Source organism: Piliocolobus tephrosceles, chromosome 5 (genome assembly GCF_002776525.5).
Source record: "Piliocolobus tephrosceles isolate RC106 chromosome 5, ASM277652v3, whole genome shotgun sequence".
In the NCBI taxonomy this organism is placed as follows: Eukaryota; Metazoa; Chordata; class Mammalia; order Primates; family Cercopithecidae; genus Piliocolobus; species Piliocolobus tephrosceles.
Window position 1 is genome coordinate 26104660 of NC_045438.1, and position 23600 is coordinate 26128259.

The 23600-nt window shown below is 39.6% G+C and overlaps 1 protein-coding gene across 4 annotated transcripts in view; it reads right to left on the minus strand.

Moving 5' to 3' along the window:
• ECHDC1 (ethylmalonyl-CoA decarboxylase 1) overlaps positions 1–21815 on the minus strand; it is a 62309-nt gene extending 40494 nt beyond the window's left edge. Inside the window, exons 1-4 of one of the 4 annotated variants that reach the window (XM_023230752.3) lie at positions 20118–21815; positions 19691–19811; positions 18709–18784; positions 2388–2609 (exon numbers count right to left, since the gene is read on the minus strand). In XM_023230752.3, coding sequence (XP_023086520.1) covers positions 2388–2607 — 220 coding nt within the window. In that variant the 5' untranslated portion in view covers positions 2608–2609; positions 18709–18784; positions 19691–19811; positions 20118–21815. Of the gene's footprint in view, positions 1–2387; positions 2611–18708; positions 18785–19690 lie in introns of those variants that run through there. The other 3 variants (XM_031935542.1, XM_023230753.3, XM_026455004.1) reach the window with 3 other exon arrangements.
• Positions 21816–23600: the final 1785 nt, after the last annotated feature.

Genomic DNA, 23600 nt, shown 5'->3' on the forward strand with positions numbered 1-23600 from the left:
AGCGGCAAGCTATTTCATATGGTATAGGTATGTAATAGGTTATGGGTGTAAGTACACCCTATAATGTTCACACAATGACAAAATCACCTAACATATTTCTTAGAATGTATCCCTATCACAAAGCAACAAATGACTGCACTTAAAACTGTAACCCTTTCCAAGGATGTCCTAGATGCTTTAGAAATATCGTTCTTTTGCTTTCAAGTGATTTACAGTCTAGTAAGGGAAAGAAGAAACCCACACTTTTAGTATAAGAATAAATCTGTATAGGTTAATATGGGCCTTTAATCATTCATAATATTTAAGCTTCTTAAAAACAGGTCAGGTGCGGTGGCTCACACCTGTAATCACAGCACTTTGGAGGCAGAGGCAGGCGGATCACGAGGTCAGGAGATCGAGATCATCCTGGCTAACATGGTGAAACCCCATCTCTACTGAAAATATAAAAAAACTAGCCAGGCATGGTGGCAGGCACCTGTAGTCCCAGCTACTTGGGAGGCTGAGGCAGGAGAATGGTGTGAACCCGGGAGGCAGAGCTAGCAGTGAGCAGAGATTGCACCACTACACTCCAGGCTGGGTGACAGAGCGAGACTCCGTCTCAAAAATAAATAAATAAATAAAATAAAAACAGATAAATAAATAAACAATGCTGGCCTTTGTTTTAAAACCTTCCCTATGGTGCTGACTTTTTTTTAACCCTTTCCTATGATGCTGAAACGCTGGCTATGAGAATAAGAAAAATCCATACCAGTAGTTACTGTTAAACTAATCTTTTCAACTTTGCAAAGTAAACCTCAAAAGATGGAAGAGACCTTAAAGAGTATCTAACTGAATGATTTTTAAACAAGGGCCCTGAGTGCTCATTCATCCTCTCCCAATCCAACTTCACCAAATATCATTACCCAAATCAAAGCAGGTCTCCTTTTATTAGTTTTATATATTATGCATCAAAATAATATTTGTTTCTAATTGAATTAAAAATTATTTGTAACTTTTCAGAAACAAATCATCACTATTGATCCAATTTAACCTTCTAGAGAAATTTTACCTTTCAATTTCTATTTTTCCTGGCCTAATATTAAATTGGTTTTTATTCCCTAAACCAACAGAACATACAGAACTACAAAGTCTCATAAGGTAGTCACTAGTCACCCATATATATTGAGTGCTTGATATGTGGCTAGTCCAAATTGAAATGTGTCGTAAGTATAAAATAAATATCAGATTTCAGACTTAGTATGAAAATAAAAAGAAAAATACCTCATAATTATTATATTAGTGACATATTGAAAAAAATATTTTGGATATACTGAGTTATAAGTGAATTGTTAAAAATAATTTTACCTTTTTTAATTTTTTTAAACTATGGTGACTAGAACATTTAAAATTGCGCATGTGGCTCACCGTTGTTTCTTACATTATGTTTCCATTGGTCAGCAATGGTACAGAGAAATCTCTCTAAATTCTGATAAGTGGAGAGAAGTCATCTTGGGTTTAAAGATTCGCCACTGGTAATTTACAAAAAGTTTACAGACTATTGAATTATGTCTACAGTATGACTGTAATAGAAAGTAGATATATGAAAATTTTGTGAGATTTTCTGAGCCCCAAATTTCAAATGCTACTAAAGATTATAATCATGAAGTGCATAACTGAAAAGGGGAGATTAGTAAAATCAACTTGAAAATAGGAGTGGTGACTATTCAACAAGGCTACTCATTAGCTCTTGCATAACATAGTTGTAGCAGAATTCAAATTTGAACTTCAGCAAAGATTACAAAGTACCACATGTCCTGCGTCTTCAGTTCTCTTAAATATAAAATTCTTATATGCTAAGAGTGTTGACTAGAAAATAGAAGGCATTCACGAGTATCTAAGAGTTAGGGAAGAGTCCACAGCTAGACAAGTGCCGTGTTTCTTCTGTAACCATTGAATTAAAAGGTTAAAAACTAGCAATGATTTTATCTCAATTCATACAAAAAAATTAAGCTAAATAATTCTTTTCATTAACAGGCTTTTCTCTTTAGTTTCAGGAACTCTTTGAAACCTCTTCCTCCTTGTTTCCTAGAAGAATTAGCTGAAAACAAAGAAGTTATTACAGTTAATGAATTTCAATGGAAAATATAATCAAGATTAATTTAGGTTTCCTTTTTATTATTATCCATATTAATGAGTTTTCTGAAAGCATTCAAATATCCATAATTATTAAAAATTACTTAAAGTGTTTCTGGTTCATACTACAGAGTTGTTGTTTTTGTTATTTTTCTCATGTTCTACCAAGAGTACCAGGACTTTAAAACATTCTGTCACCAGACCAAGTATAAAAAAACATGTGATAACAGGTTAGATTTAGTGTCATTCTTCAGGAATAAAAAGATGCCTAATACCTGAGAAGGCATTCATTTTCCTTGGATTGTTCAGAGTAAGAATGCCAATGCCACTGTCGTCCTTCTGAAGGTCAATGGATCCACCAGGAAACTGCTGAAGTTTTTTTTTCACTTCTTCCTCACAAAATCCATGGGATGTACTATAAAGTGACAATCCTGTTTGATGTAGCAATTTTGTCCTTCCAGACAGAGAGGATGTCTTCAAAAGACTTTTTGCCATTTCTGGAAAAGAGAAATAAGTATGCAGTAGTACAGATGAATAGGCACTCATTATGTGTTAACAGGCTGTAGTAATGGACCCTTCTGTGGAACTGGGAATACTCCCCCCACCTCCTTTTTTTTTTTTTTTTTTTTGAGATATAGTTTCACCCTGTTGCCCAGGCTGGAGTATAGTGGAGCTATCTCAGCTCACTGCAACCTCTGCCTCCCGGCTTCAAACGATTATCATATCTCAGCCTCCTAACTACCTGAGACTACAGGCGCCCGTGACCATGCCCGGCTAATGTTAGTATTTTTAGTAGAGGCAGGATTTCACCATGCTGGCCAGGCCGGTCTCGAACTCCGGACCTCAAATGATCCACCCACCTCGGCCTCCCAAAGTGCTTCAGATTATAGGTGTGAGCCGCCCCGCCTGGCCACTTCCCCATTTCTAAAAGCACTCTTTCAGGAAATGATCAGTATGGAATTCCTTTCATTTTTCCCTCCTTCTCAAACCAAATAATTCACAAAGCACATCATTTCAGTATATATCACTGAGAGACAATGGCACAATTACAGTATATTTACTGTGCTCCAATACAATAGGAAAGCTTAGAAAAAATGCTGCTCTGTATTTTGCACCATCTCCTGCCTCCAGGTAGTCTTTTGCATCACATGCTTCTTCATTCTCCAACTCTTAACTTTTTCAAAATCTAAGAATAAATATAGTCCAAGTGTCCCTTTGGAAACAGCCTCTATGCAGAAATGCTACAAGAGCAATCCCACTCTCTAACAGAAATTTTATTCTTAACATTATTCTCACCTTCTGCAAAGCTTTCAGGCAAAAAGCTGGAAAGGGTCCTAAGAAAAATGGGGAGGGAAATACAAATGTCTGTGTGGTTTTTCTGTTCCCCAAGGTTCTGTCACTCTTCTCCTCTTACTCTTTTACCTCCTGAGTAATCTCTTCTCTGCCCATAAGCTTTTCTTGCCCTACTTAAACATTCTTGTTGATACAAGACTACATTCAAAAAAGGATACAAAATATAAGTTACAGTTCAATGAATTTTCACAAGGTGAATGCATTCTAGTAAATAGCACCCAAATCAAGAAACAGAACATAACCTGAACTTCACAAGATTCTCTGTCACCTTTCAGTCAAAACCCCTCAAGTAGGCCGGGTGCGGTGGCTCACGCCTGTAATCCCAGCACTCTGGGAGTCCGAGGCTGGTGGATCACGAGGTCAGGAGATCAAGCCCATCCTGACTAACACGGTGAAACCCTGTCTCTACTAAAAATACAAAAAATTAGCTGGGCGTGGTGGCGGGCACCTGTAGTCCCAGCTACTTGGAGGCTGAGGCAGGAGAATGGCGTGAACCCGGGAGGTGGAGCTTGCAGTGAGCCGAGATCGTGCCACTGCACTACAGCCTGGGCAACAGAGCAAGACTCCATCTCAAAAAAACAAAAACAAAAACAAAAAAACCCTCAAGTAAAAGTAACTTCTTGACTTCTAATACACAAGATTACTTTTGAACTTTATATAAATTGAATACTATATATTGTGTGTCTGGTTTCAATTTTATTAACATCCATTAGTGTTATGTGTAATCAGAGTCTAAATAGCCCATTATTCTCATTGCTGTATTCTATTTGTGAACCCAAAATATGAGACAGGTCTCATCGCAACCAATTTAGAATATTTATTTTGTCGAGGTTAAGAACGCGCCCAAGACACAGACTCAGGAGGTTCTTACCACATGTGCCCAAAGTGGTCGGGGTATGGCTTACTTTTATACATTTTGGGGAGACATGGGACATCAATCAATATGTGTAAGATGTACACTGGTTCTGACCGAGGTAAGACAAGACAACTCTAAACTTCTGGGGGGCAGGGTAGTGGTGGGGAGGGGGCAGGAGGTGGATGTAGGCAAGGTTTTCTAGGCCATAGGTAGATAACAGACAAAAGGTTGCATTCTTTTGAGTACCTGATCAGCCTTCTACTGAATACACAATTTAGTCTGGCTCAGTGAATCTGCATTTTCACATAAACAATAGGGCAGAGGAAGTAATCAGATGTGCATCTGTCTGAGGTTAGCAGAGGGATGACTTCCTTTTTGCGGGCGGGGGTGTTTGAGACAGTCTCTCCTTTGTCGCCCAGGCTGTATTGCAGTGGCACCATCTCCACTCACTGAAACCTCAGCTTCCCAGGTTGAAGCGATTCTCATGCCTCAGCCTCCCGAGGAGCTGGGACTACAGGCATGTGCCAACATACCCAGCTAATTTTTCTATTTTTTGTAGAGACAGAGTTTCACCATGTTGGACAGGCTGATCTCCAGTTCCTGGCCTCAAGTGATCTGCCCACCTTGGCCTCCCAAAATGCTGGAATTACAGGTGTGAGCCACCACGCCCAGCCCAGAGGGATGGCTTTCTGTCCAGCACCTATGAACATAAGCTATCTGTTTAAATGTCAGAGTGAAATTCAACAGAAGTTAGTTTTAGGGTAAAGATCGTGAGGATCACAAGGAATTTCCTTGTGGGCAAATTGTGAAGGAGGTATGTAGCTTTTATCTTTTCGGCCATCTTATTTAGGTATAATATAGGAGTAAGGTTTGCCTGATGTAGTTCCCAGCTTGACTTTTCCCTTGGCTTAGTGATTTTGGAGTCCTGAGGTCTATTTTCCTTTCACATATTATATAAATATACTACAGTTTATCTATTCTAATCTTAATAGACATTTGAATTATTTCTAGCTTTTGGCATGACCATAGAGTAGTTATTCCGAGGTACATACTTTGTGTCACTAGTGGCTACATTACTGAATACATAAAAGGTACTTAGTAGATAATGAGGGAGAATGTAGGCAAGTAAAAAAAAACAACTCATCAGGCAGTCAAAAGGAATGCCACAAACTTGTTTTATAGCTTTAAAAATGTATCTACTATGTGAGTTATAAAATGGTATCAAAAACTGTCAGAGAACAGGCCTCATAAAGGTTACAATACAATATCCCGTTTCCACTTTAAGTCACGTGGCCTTCAAGTGACATTTTTACCAAAGTGTTTCCAATGAATACTTACCTGAACACACAGTGGGATGTAATCTCCTCAAACAGATATATTCCAAAAACTTGAGAACAGTATTTCAAAACTTTACCAACTAAGGTGGCTTGTAACTACAATATTGAAGATACCAAGATGTTTCTTAAATCTCCTCAAGGAGACTGAAGTGTAACTCAGAGAAATCGTGACCTAATACACTATATTTTAGAGTTTGACAAAAAAAGTAGCGAGATGCTTGTCATCTTAAAAAATGATATCTAAGAATAAAAACTGGATGTTGTTTTTCCAAGAAAAGAAAGGTGTTCTAACTTGCCATCATGTCTTTGATGGGACCTGCTTTTAACTGTCTTAATTTTATTCTATCCCTTAATTTCAAATTTCTTATCATCTTTCTTTGTATCCTCCCTCCCTCCCTCCCACCGGAAAAGGTCACCAGTTGCCAACAGCTATGGTTATCGAATAAAGAATAATGAAAGCACTGGGTGACCTACTTAATGTATTGTGATTAATAAGGTTTGGGTCAATGTGATATACAAAACTAGTAAGCAACTAATAAGGAAAGTCAAATGTTACAAGTTGCAAAATATCTAAATATTTAGTATTTTCAATACTTTAATGTCTTCATCTATGGCAATTCCATACTCCTTTTCCAAAACTCATATAGTGTAACTTATGTGACATCCTTCCATTCCATCACCTGTTCTATCAAATTAGAAAATGATACGGTATTAACTGATTCTATGGTATTAACAGATTTTAAGGTATCTAAGGCCTCCTGAAGAACTAGAAAGCTAGAGGGAACAATGACCAAACATGATTTTGCAACATTCCAGGATATTTTCAGTTAACTCAAGGGACCTTGCAAGATTTTTAAAATAAACTTCAAAATAAAAGAATCTAATTAGAACATGGAAATGTTTAGTGACACAATAAAGGCAGAATGAAAGCTTATATCACAGATGTTCTCACCACCTAATTTAATGCAATAATAGGTACTTTACCAGTACTATATAAAATTACTGGGCATGCAGAAGAATGAGAGGATACTGTGAAACTAAATAAAATTTTTAAATGCCAAAAATTACTGCCATATACTTAAATAATAAATTATTTAATTTTAAACAAATGATTCACTTGAATAATGTTCCTGCAAATATGATTTTCACTCACTGAATATTATTCCCCATATTTAACTTATCTCTTTCCCTTATATAGCTCCATTACCCAAAACTGCAGTTTGGTTCAAAGACCTATTTCCCTGCTTTCCCAGAGGGAAGTAAAAGTTCTGTCTATGGAAAGGAAGTATTTCTGAAATTATTACCATTAGTTATTTATTATTATTAGAAAATGAGCTATTCTCGTCAAATAAACTTCTCTCTTTAACTGGAAAGCAAAACTTTCCTGGGCAAGGACAAATTCTTTTGTTGAGAGTTTTCTTGCTCTAACGCACACAGAACTGTATTTTTAAATATTTTACCCTGAAGGAGAAATAAAGAGATAAGCATAGAAAATTCAGGTCCATGGAAAATGGAAGGGGGGAGAAGTTTTACAAATAAAATGTTGTTACCAATTACAAAGTACGAAGTGGTTACGAAGAAAACACCAGGGATTTTAGACACTTTCTAAGTTATGATTCAAATGTAAATATCAAGTTACCTCAAAATCTCTTAGCTAGTGGAAGAAACCTAAACTAAAAATTTCAGACATTATTGAGAAATGCCAAGCAATGTGGCTTGAAACAAATTGGTTAATCACACTGAGGACTAAGCTCTGATTTTTTAACCTTGCCCAAATTCCCACCTAAGGGGTCTGGGGAGTCACACCCTACAAACAATAAATTCTCATCAGATGGGTTTTATTTGACCCTATATATTTTGACTTACTTTTCAATCTGACTCTGGCATAACATTATGAGACAAGAAGAAAATATTTAACTCCTAAATATATTTCCTTGCCATACCTTGAAATTGTCCTGCAAAATTTCTTGTGGGAAAAATCCACATTCTATAGAGCATCTCCTTCCCCCTTTGTTTTCCTTGCTTTCTTTCCAGATCCAGGAGATAATCAACTAAGAGCCAAGCACCCTTCTAGGTCTGATAAGAAACATTTTACAAACTGCTCTCTCTCTGAAGTCTGCTGAGATTCCTCTGCACAAAAAAACTTGGTCTCCACAACATTTATCTTTAACCTGAACATTCCTTTCTATGGATCCCAGTCTTTAGACAAATTCAACCAACTGTCAACCAGAAAGTTTAAATTTACCTATAGCCTGGAAGCACCCCCACTTTAAGTTGTCCCTCCTTTCTGAACCAAATCAATATACTTCTTTTTTTTTTTTTTTTTTTATTATACTTTAAGTTCTAGGATACATGTGCACAACGTGCAGGATTGTTACATATGTATACTTGTGCCATGTTGGTGTGCTGCACCCATGAACTCATCAGCACCCATCAATTCATCATTTATATCAGGTATAACTCCCAATGCAATCCCTTCCCCCTCCCCCCTACCCATGATAGGCCCTGATGTGTGATGTTCCCCTTCCCGAGTCCAAGTGATGTCATTGTTCAGTTCCCACCTATGAGTGAGAACATGCGGTGTTTGGTTTTCTGTTCTTGTGATAGTTTGCTAAGAATGATGGTTTCCAGCTGAATCCATGTCCCTACAAAGGACTCAAACTCATCCTTTTTTTATGGCTGCATAATATTCCATGGTGTATATGTGCCACATTTTCTTAATCCAGTCTGTCACAGATGGATATTTGGGTTGATTCCAAGTCTTTGCTGTTGTGAATAGTGCCGCAATAAACATACGTGTGCATGTGTCTTTATAGTAGCATGATTTATAATCATTTGGGTATATACCCAGTAGTGGGATGGCTGGGTCATATGGTACATCTAGATCTAGATCCTTGAGGAATCGCCATACTGTTTTCCATATTGGTTGAACTAGTTTACAATCCCACCAACAGTGTAAAAGTGTTCCTATTTCTCCACATCCTCTCCAGCACCTGTTGTTTCCTGACTTTTTAATGATTGCCATTCTAACTGGTGTGAAATGGTATCTCATTGTGGTTTTGATTTGCATTTCTCTGATGGCCAGTGATGATGAGCATTTTTTCATGTGTCTGTTGGCTGTATGAATGTCTTCTTTTGAGAAATGTCTGTTCATATCCTTTGCCCACTTTTTGATGGGGTTGTTTGCTTTTTTCTTGTAAATTTGTTTGAATTCTTTGTAGATTCTGGATGTTAGCCCTTTGTCAGATGCGTAGATTGCAAAAATTTTCTCCCATTCTGTAGGTTGCCTGTTCACTCTGATGGTAGTTTCTTTTGCTGTGCAGAAGCTCTTTAGTTTAATGAGATCCCATTTGTCAATTTTGGCTTTTGCTGCCGTTGCTTTTGGTGTTTTAGACATGAAGTCCTTGCCCATGCCTATGTCCTGAATGGTACTACCTAGGTTTTCTTCTAGGGTTTTTATGGTGTTAGGTCTAACATTTAAGTCTCTAATCCATCTTGAATTAATTTTCGTATAAGGAGTAAGGAAAGGATCCAGTTTCAGCTTTCTACTTATGGCTAGCCAATTTTCCCAGCACCATTTATTAAATAGGGAGTCCTTTCCCCATTTCTTGTTTCTTTCAGGTTTGTCAAAGATCAGATGGCTGTAGATGTGTGGTATTATTTCTGAGGACTCTGTTCTGTTCCATTGGTCTATATCTCTGTTTTGGTACCAGTACCATGCTGTTTCGGTTACTGTAGCCTTGTAGTATAGTTTGAAGTCAGGTAGCGTGATGCCTCCAGCTTTGTTCTTTTGACTTAGGATTGTCTTGGCAATGTGGGCTCTTTTTTGGTTCCATATGAACTTTAAAGCCGTTTTTTCCAATTCTGTGAAGAAACTCATTGGTAGCTTGATGGGGATGGCATTGAATCTATAAATAACCTTGGGCAGTATGGCCATTTTCACGATATTGATTCTTCCTATCCATGAGCATGGTATGTTCTTCCATTTGTTTGTGTCCTCTTTTATTTCACTGAGCAGTGGTTTGTAGTTCTCCTTGAAGAGGTCCTTTACATCCCTTGTAAGTTGGATTCCTAGGTATTTTATTCTCTTTGAAGCCATTGTGAATGGAAGTTCATTCATGATTTGGATCTCTGTTTGTCTGTTACTGGTGTATAAGAATGCTTGTGATTTTTGCACATTAATTTTGTATCCTGAGACTTTGCTGAAGTTGCTTATCAGCTTAAGGAGATTTTGGGCTGAGACAATGGGGTTTTCTAAATATACAATCATGTCATCTGCAAACAGGGACGATTTGACTTCTTCTTTTCCTAACTGGATACCCTTGATTTCTTTCTCTTGCCTGATGGCCCTAGCCAGAACTTCCAACACTATGTTGAATAGGAGTGGTGAGAGAGGGCATCCCTGTCTTGTGCCGGTTTTCAAAGGGAATTTTTCCAGTTTTTGCCCATTCAGTATGATATTGGCAGTGGGTTTGTCATATATAGCTCTTATTATTTTGAGGTACGTTCCATCAATACCAAATTTATTGAGGGTTTTTAGCATGAAGGGCTGTTGAATTTTGTCAAAAGCCTTTTCTGCATCTATTGAGATAATCATGTGGTTCTTGTCTTTGTTCTGTTTCTATGCTGGATTACGTTTATTGATTTGCGAATGTTGAACCAGCCTTGCATCCCAGGGATGAAGCCCACTTGATCATGGTGGATAAGCTTTTTGCTGTGCTGCTGAATCCGGTTTGCCAGTATTTTATTGAGGATTTTTGCATCGATGTTCATCAGGGAGATTGGTCTAAAATTCTCTTTTTTTGTTGTGTCTCTGCCAGGCTTTGGTATCAGGATGATGTTGGCCTCATAAAATGAGTTAGGGAGGATTCCCTCTTTTTCAATTGATTGGAATAGTTTCAGAAGGAATGGTACCAGCTCCTCTTTGTACCTCTGGTAGAATTCAGCTGTGAATCCATCTGGTCCTGGACTTTTTTTGGTTGGTAGGCTATTAATTATTGCCTCAATTTCAGAGCCTGCTATTGGTCTATTCAGGGATTCAACTTCTTCCTGGTTTAGTCTTGGAAGAGTGTAAGTGTCCGGGAAATTATCCATTTCTTCTAGATTTTCTAGTTGATTTGCATAGAGGTGTTTATAGTATTCTCTGATGGTAGTTTGTATTTCTGTGGGGTCAGTGCTGATATCCCCTTTATCATTTTTTTTTGCATCTATTTGATTCTTCTCTCTTTTCTTCGTTATTAGTCTTGCTAGCGGTCTGTCAATTTTGTTGATTTTTTCAAAAAACCAACTCCTGGATTCATTGATTTTTTGGAGGGTTTTTTGTGTCTCTATCTCCTTCAGTTCTGCTCTGATCTTAGTTATTTCTTGCCTTCTGCTAGCTTTTGAATGTGTTTGCTCTTGCTTCTCCAGTTCTTTTAATTGTGATGTTAGAGTGTCAATTTTAGATCTTTCCTGCTTTCTCTTGTGGGCATTTAGTGCTATAAATTTCCCTCTATACACTGCTTTAAATGTGTCCCAGAGATTCTGGTATGTTGTATCTTTGTTCTCATTGGTTTCAAAGAACATTTTTATTTCTGCCTTCATTTCATTATGTACCCAGTAGTCATTCAGGAGCAGGTTGTTCAGTTTCCATGTAGTTGAGCGGTTTTGATTGAGTTTCTTAGTCCTGAGTTCTAGTTTGATTGCACTGTGGTGTGAGAGACAGTTTGTTATAATTTCTGTTCTTTTACATTTGCTAAGGAGTGCTTTACTTCCAATTATGTGGTCAATTTTGGAATAAGTGTGATGTGGTGCTGAGAAGAATGTATATTCTGTTGATTTGGGGTGGAGAGGTCTATAGATGTCTATTAGGTCCGCTTGGTGCAGAGATGAGTTCAATTCCTGGATATCCTTGTTAACTTTCTGTCTCGTTGATCTGTCTAATGTTGACAGTGGAGTGTTGAAGTTTCCCATTATTATTGTATGGGAGTCTAAGTCTCTTTGTAAGTCTCTAAGGACTTGCTTTATGAATTTGGGTGCTCCTGTATTGGGTGCATATATATTTAGGATAGTTAGCTCTTCCTGTTGAATTGATCCCTTTACCATTATGTAATGGCCTTCTTTGTCTCTTTTGATCTTTGATGGTTTAAAGTCTGTTTTATCAGAGACTAGGATTGCAACCCCTGCTGTTTTTTGTTCTCCATTTGCTTGGTAGATCTTCCTCCATCCCTTTATTTCGAGCCTATGTATGTCTCTGCATGTGAGATGGGTCTCCTGAATACAGCAGACTGATGGGTCTTGACTCTTTATCCAGTTTGCCAGTCTGTGTCTTTTAATTGGAACATTTAGTCCATTAACATTTAAGGTTAATATTGTTATGTGTGAACTTGATCCTGCCATTATGAGATTAACTGGTTATTTTGCTCGTTAGTTGATGCAGTTTCTTCCTAGCCTCGATGGTCTTTACATTTTGGCATGTTTTTGCAATGACTGGTACCTGTTGTTCCTTTCCATGTTTAGGGCTTCCTTCAGGGTCCTTTGTAAGGCAGGCCTGGTGGTGACAAAATCTCTAAGCATTTGCTTATCTGTAAAGGATTTTATTTCTCCTTCACTGATGAAACTTACTTTGGCTGGATATGAAATTCTGGGTTTAAAATTCTTTTCTTTAAGAACGTTGAATATTGGCCCCCACTCTCTTCTGGCTTGTAGAGTTTCTGCCGAGAGGTCTGCTGTTAGTCTGATGGGCTTCCCTTTGTGGGTAACCCGACCTTTCTCTCTGGCTGCCCTTAAGATTTTTTCCTTCATTTCAACTGTGGTGAATCTGGCAATTATGTGTCTTGGAGTTGCTCTTCTCGAGGAGTATCTTTGTGGTGTTCTCTGTATTTCCTGAATTTGAATGTTGGCCTGCCCTACTAGGTTGGGGAAGTTCTCCTGGATGATATCCTGAAGAGTGTTTTCCAACTTGGTTCCATTTTCCCCCTCACTTTCAGGCACCCCAATCAGACGTAGATTTGGTCTTTTTACATAATCCCATACTTCTTGCAGGCTTTATTCATTTCTTTTTCTTCTTTTTTCTTTTGGTTTCTCTTCTCGCTTCATTTCATTCATTTGATCCTCCATCGCTGATACTCTTTCTTCCAGTTGATCAAGTCGGTTACGGAAGCTTGTGGATTTGTCACGTATTTCTCGTGTCATGGTTTTCATCTCTGTCATTTCATTTATGACCTTCTCTGCATTAATTATTCTAGCTATCAATTCTTCCACTCTTTTTTCAAGATTTTTAGTTTCTTTGCGCTGGGTACGTAATTCCTTCTTTAGCTCTGAGAAGTTTGATGGACTGAAGCCTTCTACTCTCATCTCATCAAAGTCATTCTCTGACCAGCTTTGATCCATTGCTGGCGATGAGCTGCGCTCCTTTGCAGGGGGAGATGCGCTCTTATTTTTTGAATTTCCAGCTTTTCTGCCCTGCTTCTTCCCCATCTTTGTGGTTTTATCTGCCTCTGGTCTTTGATGATGGTGACGTACTGATGGGGTTTTGGTATAGGTGTCCTTCCTGTTTGGTAGTTTTCCTTCTAATAGTCAGGACCCTCAGCTGTAGGTTTGCCTGGGTATCAGGAGCAGAGGTTGCAGAAGATAGAATATTGCTGAACAGCGAGAGTACCTGTCTGATTCTTACTTTGGAAGCTTCCTCTCAGGGGTGTACTCCACCCTGTGAGGTGTGGGGTGTCAGACTGCCCCTAGTGGGGGATGTCTCCCAGTTAGGCTACTCAGGGGTCAGGGACCCACTTGAGCAGGCAGTCTGTCCGTTCTCAGATCTCAACCTCCGTGTTGGGAGATCCACTGCTCTCTTCAAAGCTGTCAGACAGAGTCGTTCGGGTCTGCACAGGCCTCTGCTGCTTCCCCTGTTGTTTTTTAGCTGTGCCCTGTCCCCAGAGGTGGAGTCTACAGAGACAGGCAGGTTTCCTTGAGCTGCTGTGAGCTCTACCTAGTTCGAGCTTCCCAGTGGCTTTGTTTACCTACTTAAGCCTCAGCAATGGCGGGCGCCCCTCCCCCAGCCTCGCTGCTGCCTTGCGGTTAGATCGCAGACTGCTGTGCTAGCAATGAGGGAGGCTCCGTGGCCGTGGGACCCTCCCGGCCAGGTGTGGGTATAATCTCCTGGTGTGCCCGTTTGCTTAAAGCGCAGTATTGGGGTGGGAATTATCCGATTTTCCAGGTGTTGTGTGTCTCAGTTTGCCGGGCTAGGAAAAGGGATTCCCTTCCCCCTTGCGCTTCCCAGGTGAGGCAATGCCTCGCCCTGCTTCAGCTCTTGCTGGTCCGGCTGCAGCAGCTGACCAGCACCAACTGTCCAGCACTCCCCAGTGAGATGACCCCAGTACCTCCACTGAAAATGCAGAAATCACCGGTCTTGAGTTGGAGACTGGAGCAGTTCCTATTCGGCCATCTTGCTCCGCCCTCTATATTTCTTAAATGTATTTGATTGATGTTTCATGCCTTCCTAAAATATGTAAAACCAAGTTGTACCCTAGCCACCTTGGGCACATGTTCTCAGGACCTGAGGGCTGTGTTACAGGCCATGGTCACTCACATTTGGCTCAGAATAAATCTCTTAAAATATTTTACACAGTTTGACTCTTCTCATCAGCAACACCTATATTCTCATAGCAGTATGTATTTATTATTAAGTTTATGTTTGTAATCTCCATTCATAACCATAACCCTCCCATACTCAACCACTATTCTTTCTGTTTCACCTCCCCTTTCACTACCCTTAGAACAAAGTTCAGTGGTCAAAGTCTGTGAGAAAAATAGGAAAATATACCAAAATATGTCATTCAAAATGAGTTCTGAAGTTTCCTTTACTTTTTTAAAGGCAAAATTTTAAAAACATAGTAACTGGATTAGCAATTAAGACAAATATTTTAAAACAGGATGGTATTCTTTATTGGATTATTTAAAGTAGATAAGTAGACATTTAGCTGCATTCTCAGAAATAAAAAGTTATTAGTTTCTTGGCATATGGACCATTAAATTTACATTTATATGTAGACTTTTCTGGTCAAGAAATGGGATCCAAGTGTATAGACACATATGCATATGTTAAGAGCATTTGGTGAGAGGTAGTTCTGTAGCAATTCAACGGCTATTTATTGAATTCCTATTAGTGATCACCCCATTGTTAGTTATTTCAGAGAGCAACAAAACATCTTTAAAAGTCTGCAGTTTTGTCAGAGAAACAAACTATTCACACATAAAGCAAAAATAACTCAAATATCTAACTGAAAATAGAGCAAAGTCTCTCCTTTTATTGAGCTCTACTAGAGAGTTCCATTAAACTTAATGTATAGTCTTAATAAAAGGATATCTTTTTTTTTTCCACCAGTAAACTTTTATCATGTAGTCTAAGGATTTTCTTGAGGTACAAATGGATCCAATAACATTAAATCAGTGCATGGAATTATGATGCTTTATTGCCCTTCATTCTAATTTTTAAAATTCTAAGCAGAAGTACAACCAAAATCAAGCAACATACCAGCTCTGCTAGGGAGTAAATATCAAATGTATATACTCACATACACATATATAAAACCAGAATTATCCTACATATGTGTAACCAGAATTTTTACGGTTATGAAACAGTGCAATACTAGTGTTTCACAGCTATATATTACTTCTATAACAAATGACTTTTGTTCACTGAGTTGAAATTTATGTTACATTGCATTTCACCAGAAAGAAAAGAAACACAGATGTGAAGAATGAAGAAAAATATCAGTTGAGTCACCTAACCAATGCTGAAAAAGTTAAGTTTCAGAATACAGGTATATTCTATTTCTTAACCTAGATAATGTCATCCACAGTTATTTACTTTGTTGTTCTTTAAACTCATCTTATACATTTCACTTTCTATATATGTGTGCTACATTACATTTACTTCTCAGGAAATATTTTCTTCCTGTCCAGGAATTCCTTCCAATCTCCTAAACTGCCCGTTGTAAAACTAGTTTCTTAAGAGCTCTGCTTTACATATTGCATCAGTAGCCACTGACAATAATTACAACCTATAGATGTCTGAAATTTCTTTGTTGACAAGTCTGGCAGCTAAGCAAGGGTCCTTATTAAAGGTAATGATATTTCTTAAAAAATCATGCACAACCAGAAAACATAACAGAAAGGTACATATGAGATAAGCTGTAGCATTTTAGGGCTGGTCAGGACAGGGACTGCATCTTACTCACAGCTCTTAACACAGAATTTTATGTGAAATTTTTGTGGAACTTAATGACACACATTGTGGTTATTACTATATAGGTAATTACTATATAGGTACCTAGTCATCATTTTCTAAACTAAAGATAAAATCTATATTTACAAAATAAGAAAAAGAGAACTATTTCAGGCCGGGCGTGGTGGCTCACGCCTGTAATGCCAGCACTCTGGGAGACCAAAGAAGGCAGATCACCTGAGGTCAGGAAGACCAGCCTGGCCAATATGGCCAAACCCTATCTCTACTAAAAATACAAAAATTAGCCAGGTGTAGTGGCACACACCTGTAATCCTAGCTACTCAGGAGGCTGAGGCAGGAGAATAGCTTGAACCCAGGAGACAGAAATTGCAGTGAGGTGAGATCGTACCACTGCACTCCAGCCACAATGACAGAGCCAGAGACTGTCTCAAAGAAAGAGAAAGAACTATTTCACTCTTGGGTACTTTAAAAATGCAAACTCAGGGGTGTAGCTACAAGTGAGGGTATCATAGTCAGCCAAATAATCTTTCACTGGCCTCTGGTCAGCTTGCCAAAGAGCCACAACTTCTTCATCGCTCCTAGCTGAGGAATCTCTGCTCCTCTTCAGAAAAGGAGGGCAAGAGCTCCTTGTCTGGTTTTATTAATATTTACAAAACGGGTTTCTATGCAACATAATCTCTACTGCATCACTAATAAAAATATTAACACTTTTTAAGAAATGAGGTTAATAGCCGGGCATGGGGGCTCACGCCTATAATCCTAGCACTTTGGGAGGCCGAGGTGGGCAGATCACGAGGTCAGGAGATCGAGACCATCCTGGCTAACACGGTGAAACCCCGTCTCTACTAAAAATACAAAAAATTAGCCGGGCGTGGTGGTGGGAGCCTGTAGTCCCAGCTATTCGGAAGGCTGAGGCAGGAGAATGGCGTGAACCCAGGAGGTGGAGCTTGCAGTGAGCTGAGGTCATGCCACTGCACTCCAGCCTGGGTGATAGAGCGAGACACCGTCTCGAAAAAAAAAAAAAAAAAAAAAAATGAGGTTAATAGACAATACAAAGTCATTCTACATAACTATATATAATACATATTTTATAAGGGTCTGGTTAGTGGTATTCGTCCTACTTTAACTATTTGAACAGATTTTTCTCATAAGGCTATTAGGTATTATGAGTTAAGGATAACCTGACACATTTTCTATAACTTTCTCAGAATGAGAGGCAATTTACCCAGTACGTATTGAGATAAGACTTGACTTAATGTGTCCCTCCCTTCTGCATTCTATTTACTGAGGCAACAAAGGGAACTTGCTTTCTCCCTCTTTCCCTTTCTCCCTCCTCTCTCCTCTGCAACCTACCGCTGCCTTCAATTTGGGAAGTGTCCCATTCTAAGAAGGCCAAATAGACTACAGCTCAGGGTTCCTTAGGAATGCTTCTAGTCTAGGGAAGCTGTCAAGGTCACGTACCAGTTCAGTTAATAAACCTCGGAGGCCTACATATTCAGAGTCAAATATAGTATGCCTGGGTGCAGGGGCCCTTGAAAGCAATATGCTAAGGATAGATAAGGCTCAAGGACATTTTCCCCAGTTGCACTTTTAATGAACTCCTGTAGGTGCCAAGAAGGCAGACAAATAAGGAAGAACCTAGAGACAAGGAACTAGGCAGGAGGTTACGCCCTGGTACAGAAAGTTTGTTTTACATTGTGCTATTTCTGCTGACATGGGGTTTATGGAGTATAAATAAAGTGAGGCGGAGGCTCTGCGCGCGGCTGCCATGTTCTCTGTTTGTCTTTGTCTCTTGTGTCTGTTCATTCTCCACCACCATCACCGCGGTCCTCAATACCTGGGTGCTTTTGCCTAAAATACGCCATTAATCAGGCATGAAGATACAATTCAATGAAGGAGATCCATGTGGGGCAGAGGCCCTAATTTCCACCTTGATAATATCTTCAGAATGAAAGTGCTAAAGAAACCTGATAAACACATAGATGGTTGCTTTAAAAAAAACCTTTTTTTATTTTTTATTTTTGCCTGTCTTCCATAATCATGTTTAGGGGAAGAAACAAGGAGTTAATCTAGAAAATAAAGAGTAGAGACTTATAAAAGCATTAGCATTTTGTGGGAAAGTAGAATCAGTAAACAACATATCTTCTGCTCTCATTGTAAAGGGGTCTATCTGCTCTGTCTTGATACATTATCCCTCTCTCCAACATCAACACTACAGCATTTAGTATGAATGCCATCAGATATCCTTTTATCCTCAAATCATTAAAACATTAAATATTTATGTAATAGTAGCATTTTGTCTCATTAGTCATCTTTGATCTATCACTGAAATGCCAATTTTTCCAAGAAAATCTTATAATACTTCACGTTTCCTTTCACTATTAATTCCATATTTTTTGTCTTCTCTCATTCTATTCTCTCCCATTACCATCTCTCCTTTTCTCTCCTCCTCTTACATTCCTTGTCTGTGCCAGAAAAACCTGAGAACACTGCTTGAGCCTGCTAGATTCACTGACCCCAAGTTTAGAAATCCAATTCTAAAAATTTTATAATAGCCTATTATGTATACTTTCATCCCAGTTCTAAATTCAGAGACTATCTTAGACAAAAGCTCAGCGATGAGATGACAAGGTGTTAGTCATTATTAATCTACTATAGCCTCTAATAGTACAAAGTGAACAGAGCTTAAGATTCAGGTTCTGTAGAAGCATGTAGTTAAACGATTGGTATTTTAGATTTCTTCCAGAATCACAGGAAGATGAAAAGGTTCTGAGGCATTTACAATTTTATAAGCTTTCTTCCGGGTAAAACTTATGTTTAAAACTTGCCAAGCAAGATGTCTTGCAGTCCGCAGCCCCACCACAAAGAAGATTCGGTGCAGCCGAACAGCTCACTACCAAGCCACTGAAAAGAGGAAAGAAAGCCCATCTGAGATCAAAGGTCGCACTTTCCATTTTTTTCAAGTTCTGCAAAGGTGATCTGTTCCCCCTTAGTGCACAGGAAATAAGTGAGATGTTCTCTTAAAAGCCCTTACCTATTTCACCTTATATTGTAATCACTAAATCCAGAAGACTAACGTAAACTCATACTTAGAAAACAGCCTAGAGCACGCAATAGAAATCAGAAGCATTTGATTTCAGACTGTCTGTATATCGCCTGTTTTTAAAAGTTCTGATTCGTTTGTAGGCTGTCATAATATGAACTACCTTTCAAGGTTCATTACATGCCACCCACAACTCTCTCCCTCACACAGGCAAAATGCACAACTTTCAGTTCCTGAAATCCTTCTGATTTTTTCGCCATTTCAAGCTTTCGCATATGCGATCTCTCTTTCCGTTACATTTTTGTCTTCCTCAGAGTAACTTCAAATCATCTCCTCTAACATAGGACTACATAAAGTCCCCTTATTGTCTGCTCTCACAACATCTGTATCTCTCATCACTACTCTCTCACTCTTTGCTGTAATTAGTTTTTTAACCAGTTCTTCCCATTAGTCTTAGCTGCAAGAGGGTTACAGTGCCTAATGATAATTTTCTTAGGCCTAAATTCCATACAGGGACTTAAGAATCTGGCCACAAATCAACTCTCCAACTATCCTGTTTATTAATCTCACCACTCACCCTGTCTCAACGCCATGCTTCTTCACAGGCTGGCTTCCCTTCCTGGAATGTTAATCACTGCAGTAATCTCAACTGATTCTATATAGATCGCCTTTCAAGCCAGAACCCAATAAGAAATCAAGAAAGGATCACCCGTTTCAGTACTGCGCTCCTCCCCCGCCCTCGTAGATTTCACAAATACACTTCTCACCACAAGCTTGTCTCTTCCAAGAGAATGCTAGTTCTTCGAAAGGGGTCCTTTGTTTTTCTTGCCCTTGTCCAGTTCCTCTGCGTACCTCTAGCACCTAGAGCAACAGCTGCTATACAAGAGGCTCCCAGATGCGGAACAGAGAAAAGAACGGAGTGTTTATTTAGATGTTGCCTGAAGTCCTTAACAGCCCCTTCAACCTATAACTTAACTGTGGTTTTAATCCCCTACGCGTGTAACCCCTGTATGTGTGCGCAGCGTTAAAAGGATTACTGCAGCTCAAAAATTCTCCAATGAAAGAACCTCTACCAGAATGGAGTTGCTCATCTTTCGTTCTTGAAAAGTTGGTGACACGATACAAGAAAAGTTTTAGTTAAGCAAGACAATTTAACACATAAAAGACAATTACAGAAGTCACAGGGAACATTACCTAACTTAGCACAGGGCCTCGAATGTACTCCGAAATTAAATCAGTGTGTAGAAAGCAAGCCTCCAGTGTTTAGAAAGCAAGCAAGCTTTTGAAAGTGTAATCTCGCGATCTCCCGGAGCGCTCTGCGAAGATCGATTCTTCTCCTCCCCTAGCCCTTCTTCCCCACCCGGCGTACAGTCGACCCGTGGCGCTTAGCACCGCGTCTCCACGTCCAGCAGGTGGCAGGCCTGCGCGGGGCTTGCAAGGGACAAGTCGCAGAGCCGGCGAGGCTCGCCGTCTGGGACACGTTTGGAGAAGCGAGCGCTACAGTCCATTCCACGGCGACATTTTAGGATTCTCCGAGGACTTTATCCTGTTCTCTTGTCGGTTCCGGTGACCCCGGAAATCCTGCCTCTGCCGCGAGGCTCCACCTTTCCTACAGCCGTATCGCTCCTCCTAGTGTCGCGAGTGAGCCCGGGTGGGCGGTCTCCTATTGTTCTTGGCTTTTAATTTTCGCTTTTGCAGCACAGGGTTAGGGCTGGGAAAGGAGGCTGCTGAACCGAGCTTGTTTTGGCTCCGATAAACGTGGGAAAAAGGGGAGGCAAGGAAGCCAGTGTAGGCAAACAGCGAGAGGGGAGAGGACAGAAAGGTACCGAAGGTCGACCCTTTTTAGATATCTCATCCGAGTTGTTGAGGGGAATGGGTATTTAGCCAGTTCTTTGTGTTTTTGTTTGTTTGTTTGTTTGTTTGTTTTTACCCGAATACCCAGTGTGTGTCCTGAATGTGTGGATGTGGATGTGACGAGGTGTTTATAAAGCTCAGTAAGTGTAAAATTCCGTGCCAATACATTTTGTATGCCTCAGACAGGAAGTGCTTTGGAAGATCCTTGAAAGGGGAGGTCATTTTACGCCAATACTGAGATCGTTTTGTCAGAGTCGTGGGACTAAAGGTAGACCTTAGGTAGTCGATGTCAAAGATAAGCGCAGCTGGACGTTAAAGCGGTGAAAACATTTGTTCAGTTAACTACTGACAGGAAAGAGCTGAGCACTATTTCGATTTGTGCAGAGGTGACCTGAGCGTTTTTAAAGGGGCCTTTTAAAAGGAGAAAGGGGATATGCGGGCGCTCAGTAGAGAAAGTGAACCTACAGAGTTGTTAGTGTAAATGTGATTAGGCCAGCTGTGTGTGTGTGTGTGTTTCAACAGTTACCGCAGGATTGTATCCTCCTACGGAGGATTTTATCCTTCTTGATTACATTTCCAGGGAATGGCTCTCCGGTCCTTGAGAGAGAACTTCTGAGTAGCAAGAAATAAGTATTTACAATTGCAGGCCCTTTAGTAAATGTTCTAAGAAAGGGATGTTAGAGACCTATCATCAGTTCTGTGCTGGTTACATCACCTAGTTCAGCTTACTGAGGCAGTCGTCCTGGGCACAGGGCCTTATGCTGCTAAAGCTGTGCTCGAGTTTGGTCAAGTCTCTGAGGGCAGGGGTTTGGATGGAATGGTCATGTGCCTGGAGTTCTGCAATGGTCTTAGGTATGATTTGAATAAGTGCAGGAAATATTCTAGTGGGAGGAACAGAATGTGCCAACGCGCCGAGCAGGAAGGATAAAGTTTTACGGTACGGAGATGTATATCATAGGGAATAAGTGGGAACCCAGTTTGGACTGATTGGAAGAAGTCATTATTAGAAGTACTGTATTTAATTTCAATTTGTTATATAATGAGCACCTTAAGCCATGACACTCTTGAACAGGAAAGTCGCTTGATTAAATGATAATTTGGGAGAATTTATCATTTTGCAGAGTAAGTGGGGATGATTAGATATATGATTTATGCTGTAAGTATGTATATGGTTATGTGATACTACAACCTTCCAAGGTTGGAAGCTGTAGATAAGACGGCTTAACTGTTGGACATGTTTGTGAACCTCCCTGATAGTAGCTTGCTTAAGTAAATAGAAAAAAAAGGGTGCCTTGTCTTTTTTCCAAGGATATGGTTACTTGCCAGTTCTCAATTATATCTCCTCAATAAGTACTGACAAAAAGTTGAGATAAAATGTGTAAAAAAAATTACATGAAAGCTATCAAAAGAGGACCAAAGCCCAGTAGGAATTTGGAGGTGGGAAAAAGCTTGGCACCTGGTGAAAATTCCAGGAGGATGGCACAAAAGACATATTTTCAGTACTGTAACTATTTAACAGGCTAACAGATAAAATGGCATATTTTTTTACTCCCACTTAAGTAATGCCTATTCACCCACAGCTGTGGGAGTATAATTGGAGGCAGATGGGGATCTGCAGGGAGGTGTATGTTCAGTGGTGTTAGGCAATACACCAAAATAATAACTTCTGTTAATATTGGTTTGTATTTCATGCAATTCCCCCCAATACCCATATGTGCATTAGTAATTAACTTTTATAGATTGGAATAGACTTTGAGACTAAACAGAAGAGATATTTAAGCATCCTGAGAAGACAGGCAGATGGGATCTAGGAGGGCTGAGTCCAAAATATCTGGTACTTACTCTGCATACCATGGAGAAAGAGGGCAAGTTTTCTAACCCAAGATTTAGTCTTCCTCATTTAAAAAATTTTTCTCCAGTAATATTCTCAGGGCTCATTTATATGTATAGCATTTCGGTTTACCTGCACATACAACTTAGTATGAAAATACCTTTCACTGCAATAAACATTGCGCTAAACTGCAAACTAGAGGTTAATGTACTCTAGTGCTTCATTGCAGAGCCACTGAGAAGAGCTACAGTATCTCTGATGGCTGTGAATTTAGGCCATGGGCACTCAGAAAATTTACAGAAAAATTCCTATGCCTTAGCTGAAGTGTGGAATTACAAAGCTACAAGACTTGGCCAGACACGGTGTCTCACGCCTGTAATCCCAGCACTTCAGGAGGCTGAGGTAGGTGGACCACCTGAGGTCAGGAGTTCAAGGCCAGCATGGCCAACATGGCGAAACCCCGTCTCTACTAAAAATACAAAAATTAGCCGGGTGCAGTAGTGGGTGACTGTAGTCCTAGCTACTCTGGAGGCTGGGGCAGGAGAATCACTTGAACCCGGGAGGTGGAGATTGCAGTGAGCTGAGATTGCACCACTGCATTCCAGCCTGGGCAACAGAGTGAGACTCCGTCACCCTCCCCCCACAAAAAGTCACATAGGAAGACATCAAAGGAGGAAGAATGCAATAAAGAAATTACAAAACAGTCAAAAAGATAATCGTAATTCCTTACCTATCAATGATTACATTAAATGTAAATTAAATTCTCCAATCAAAAATAGAGTGGTTGAATGGATGCAAAAACAAATAAAATTCAACTGTACACTCTCTCTAAGAGTCTCATTTTAGCTTTAAGGACACATATAGTCTGAAAATAAAGAGATGGAAAACATAGTCTGTGTAATCAGTAGCCAAAAGAAAACAGGGATGCCAAATTTATATCAGACAAAATATATTTTATGTCAAAAAGTTTCACAAGAGAAAAGGTCATTATA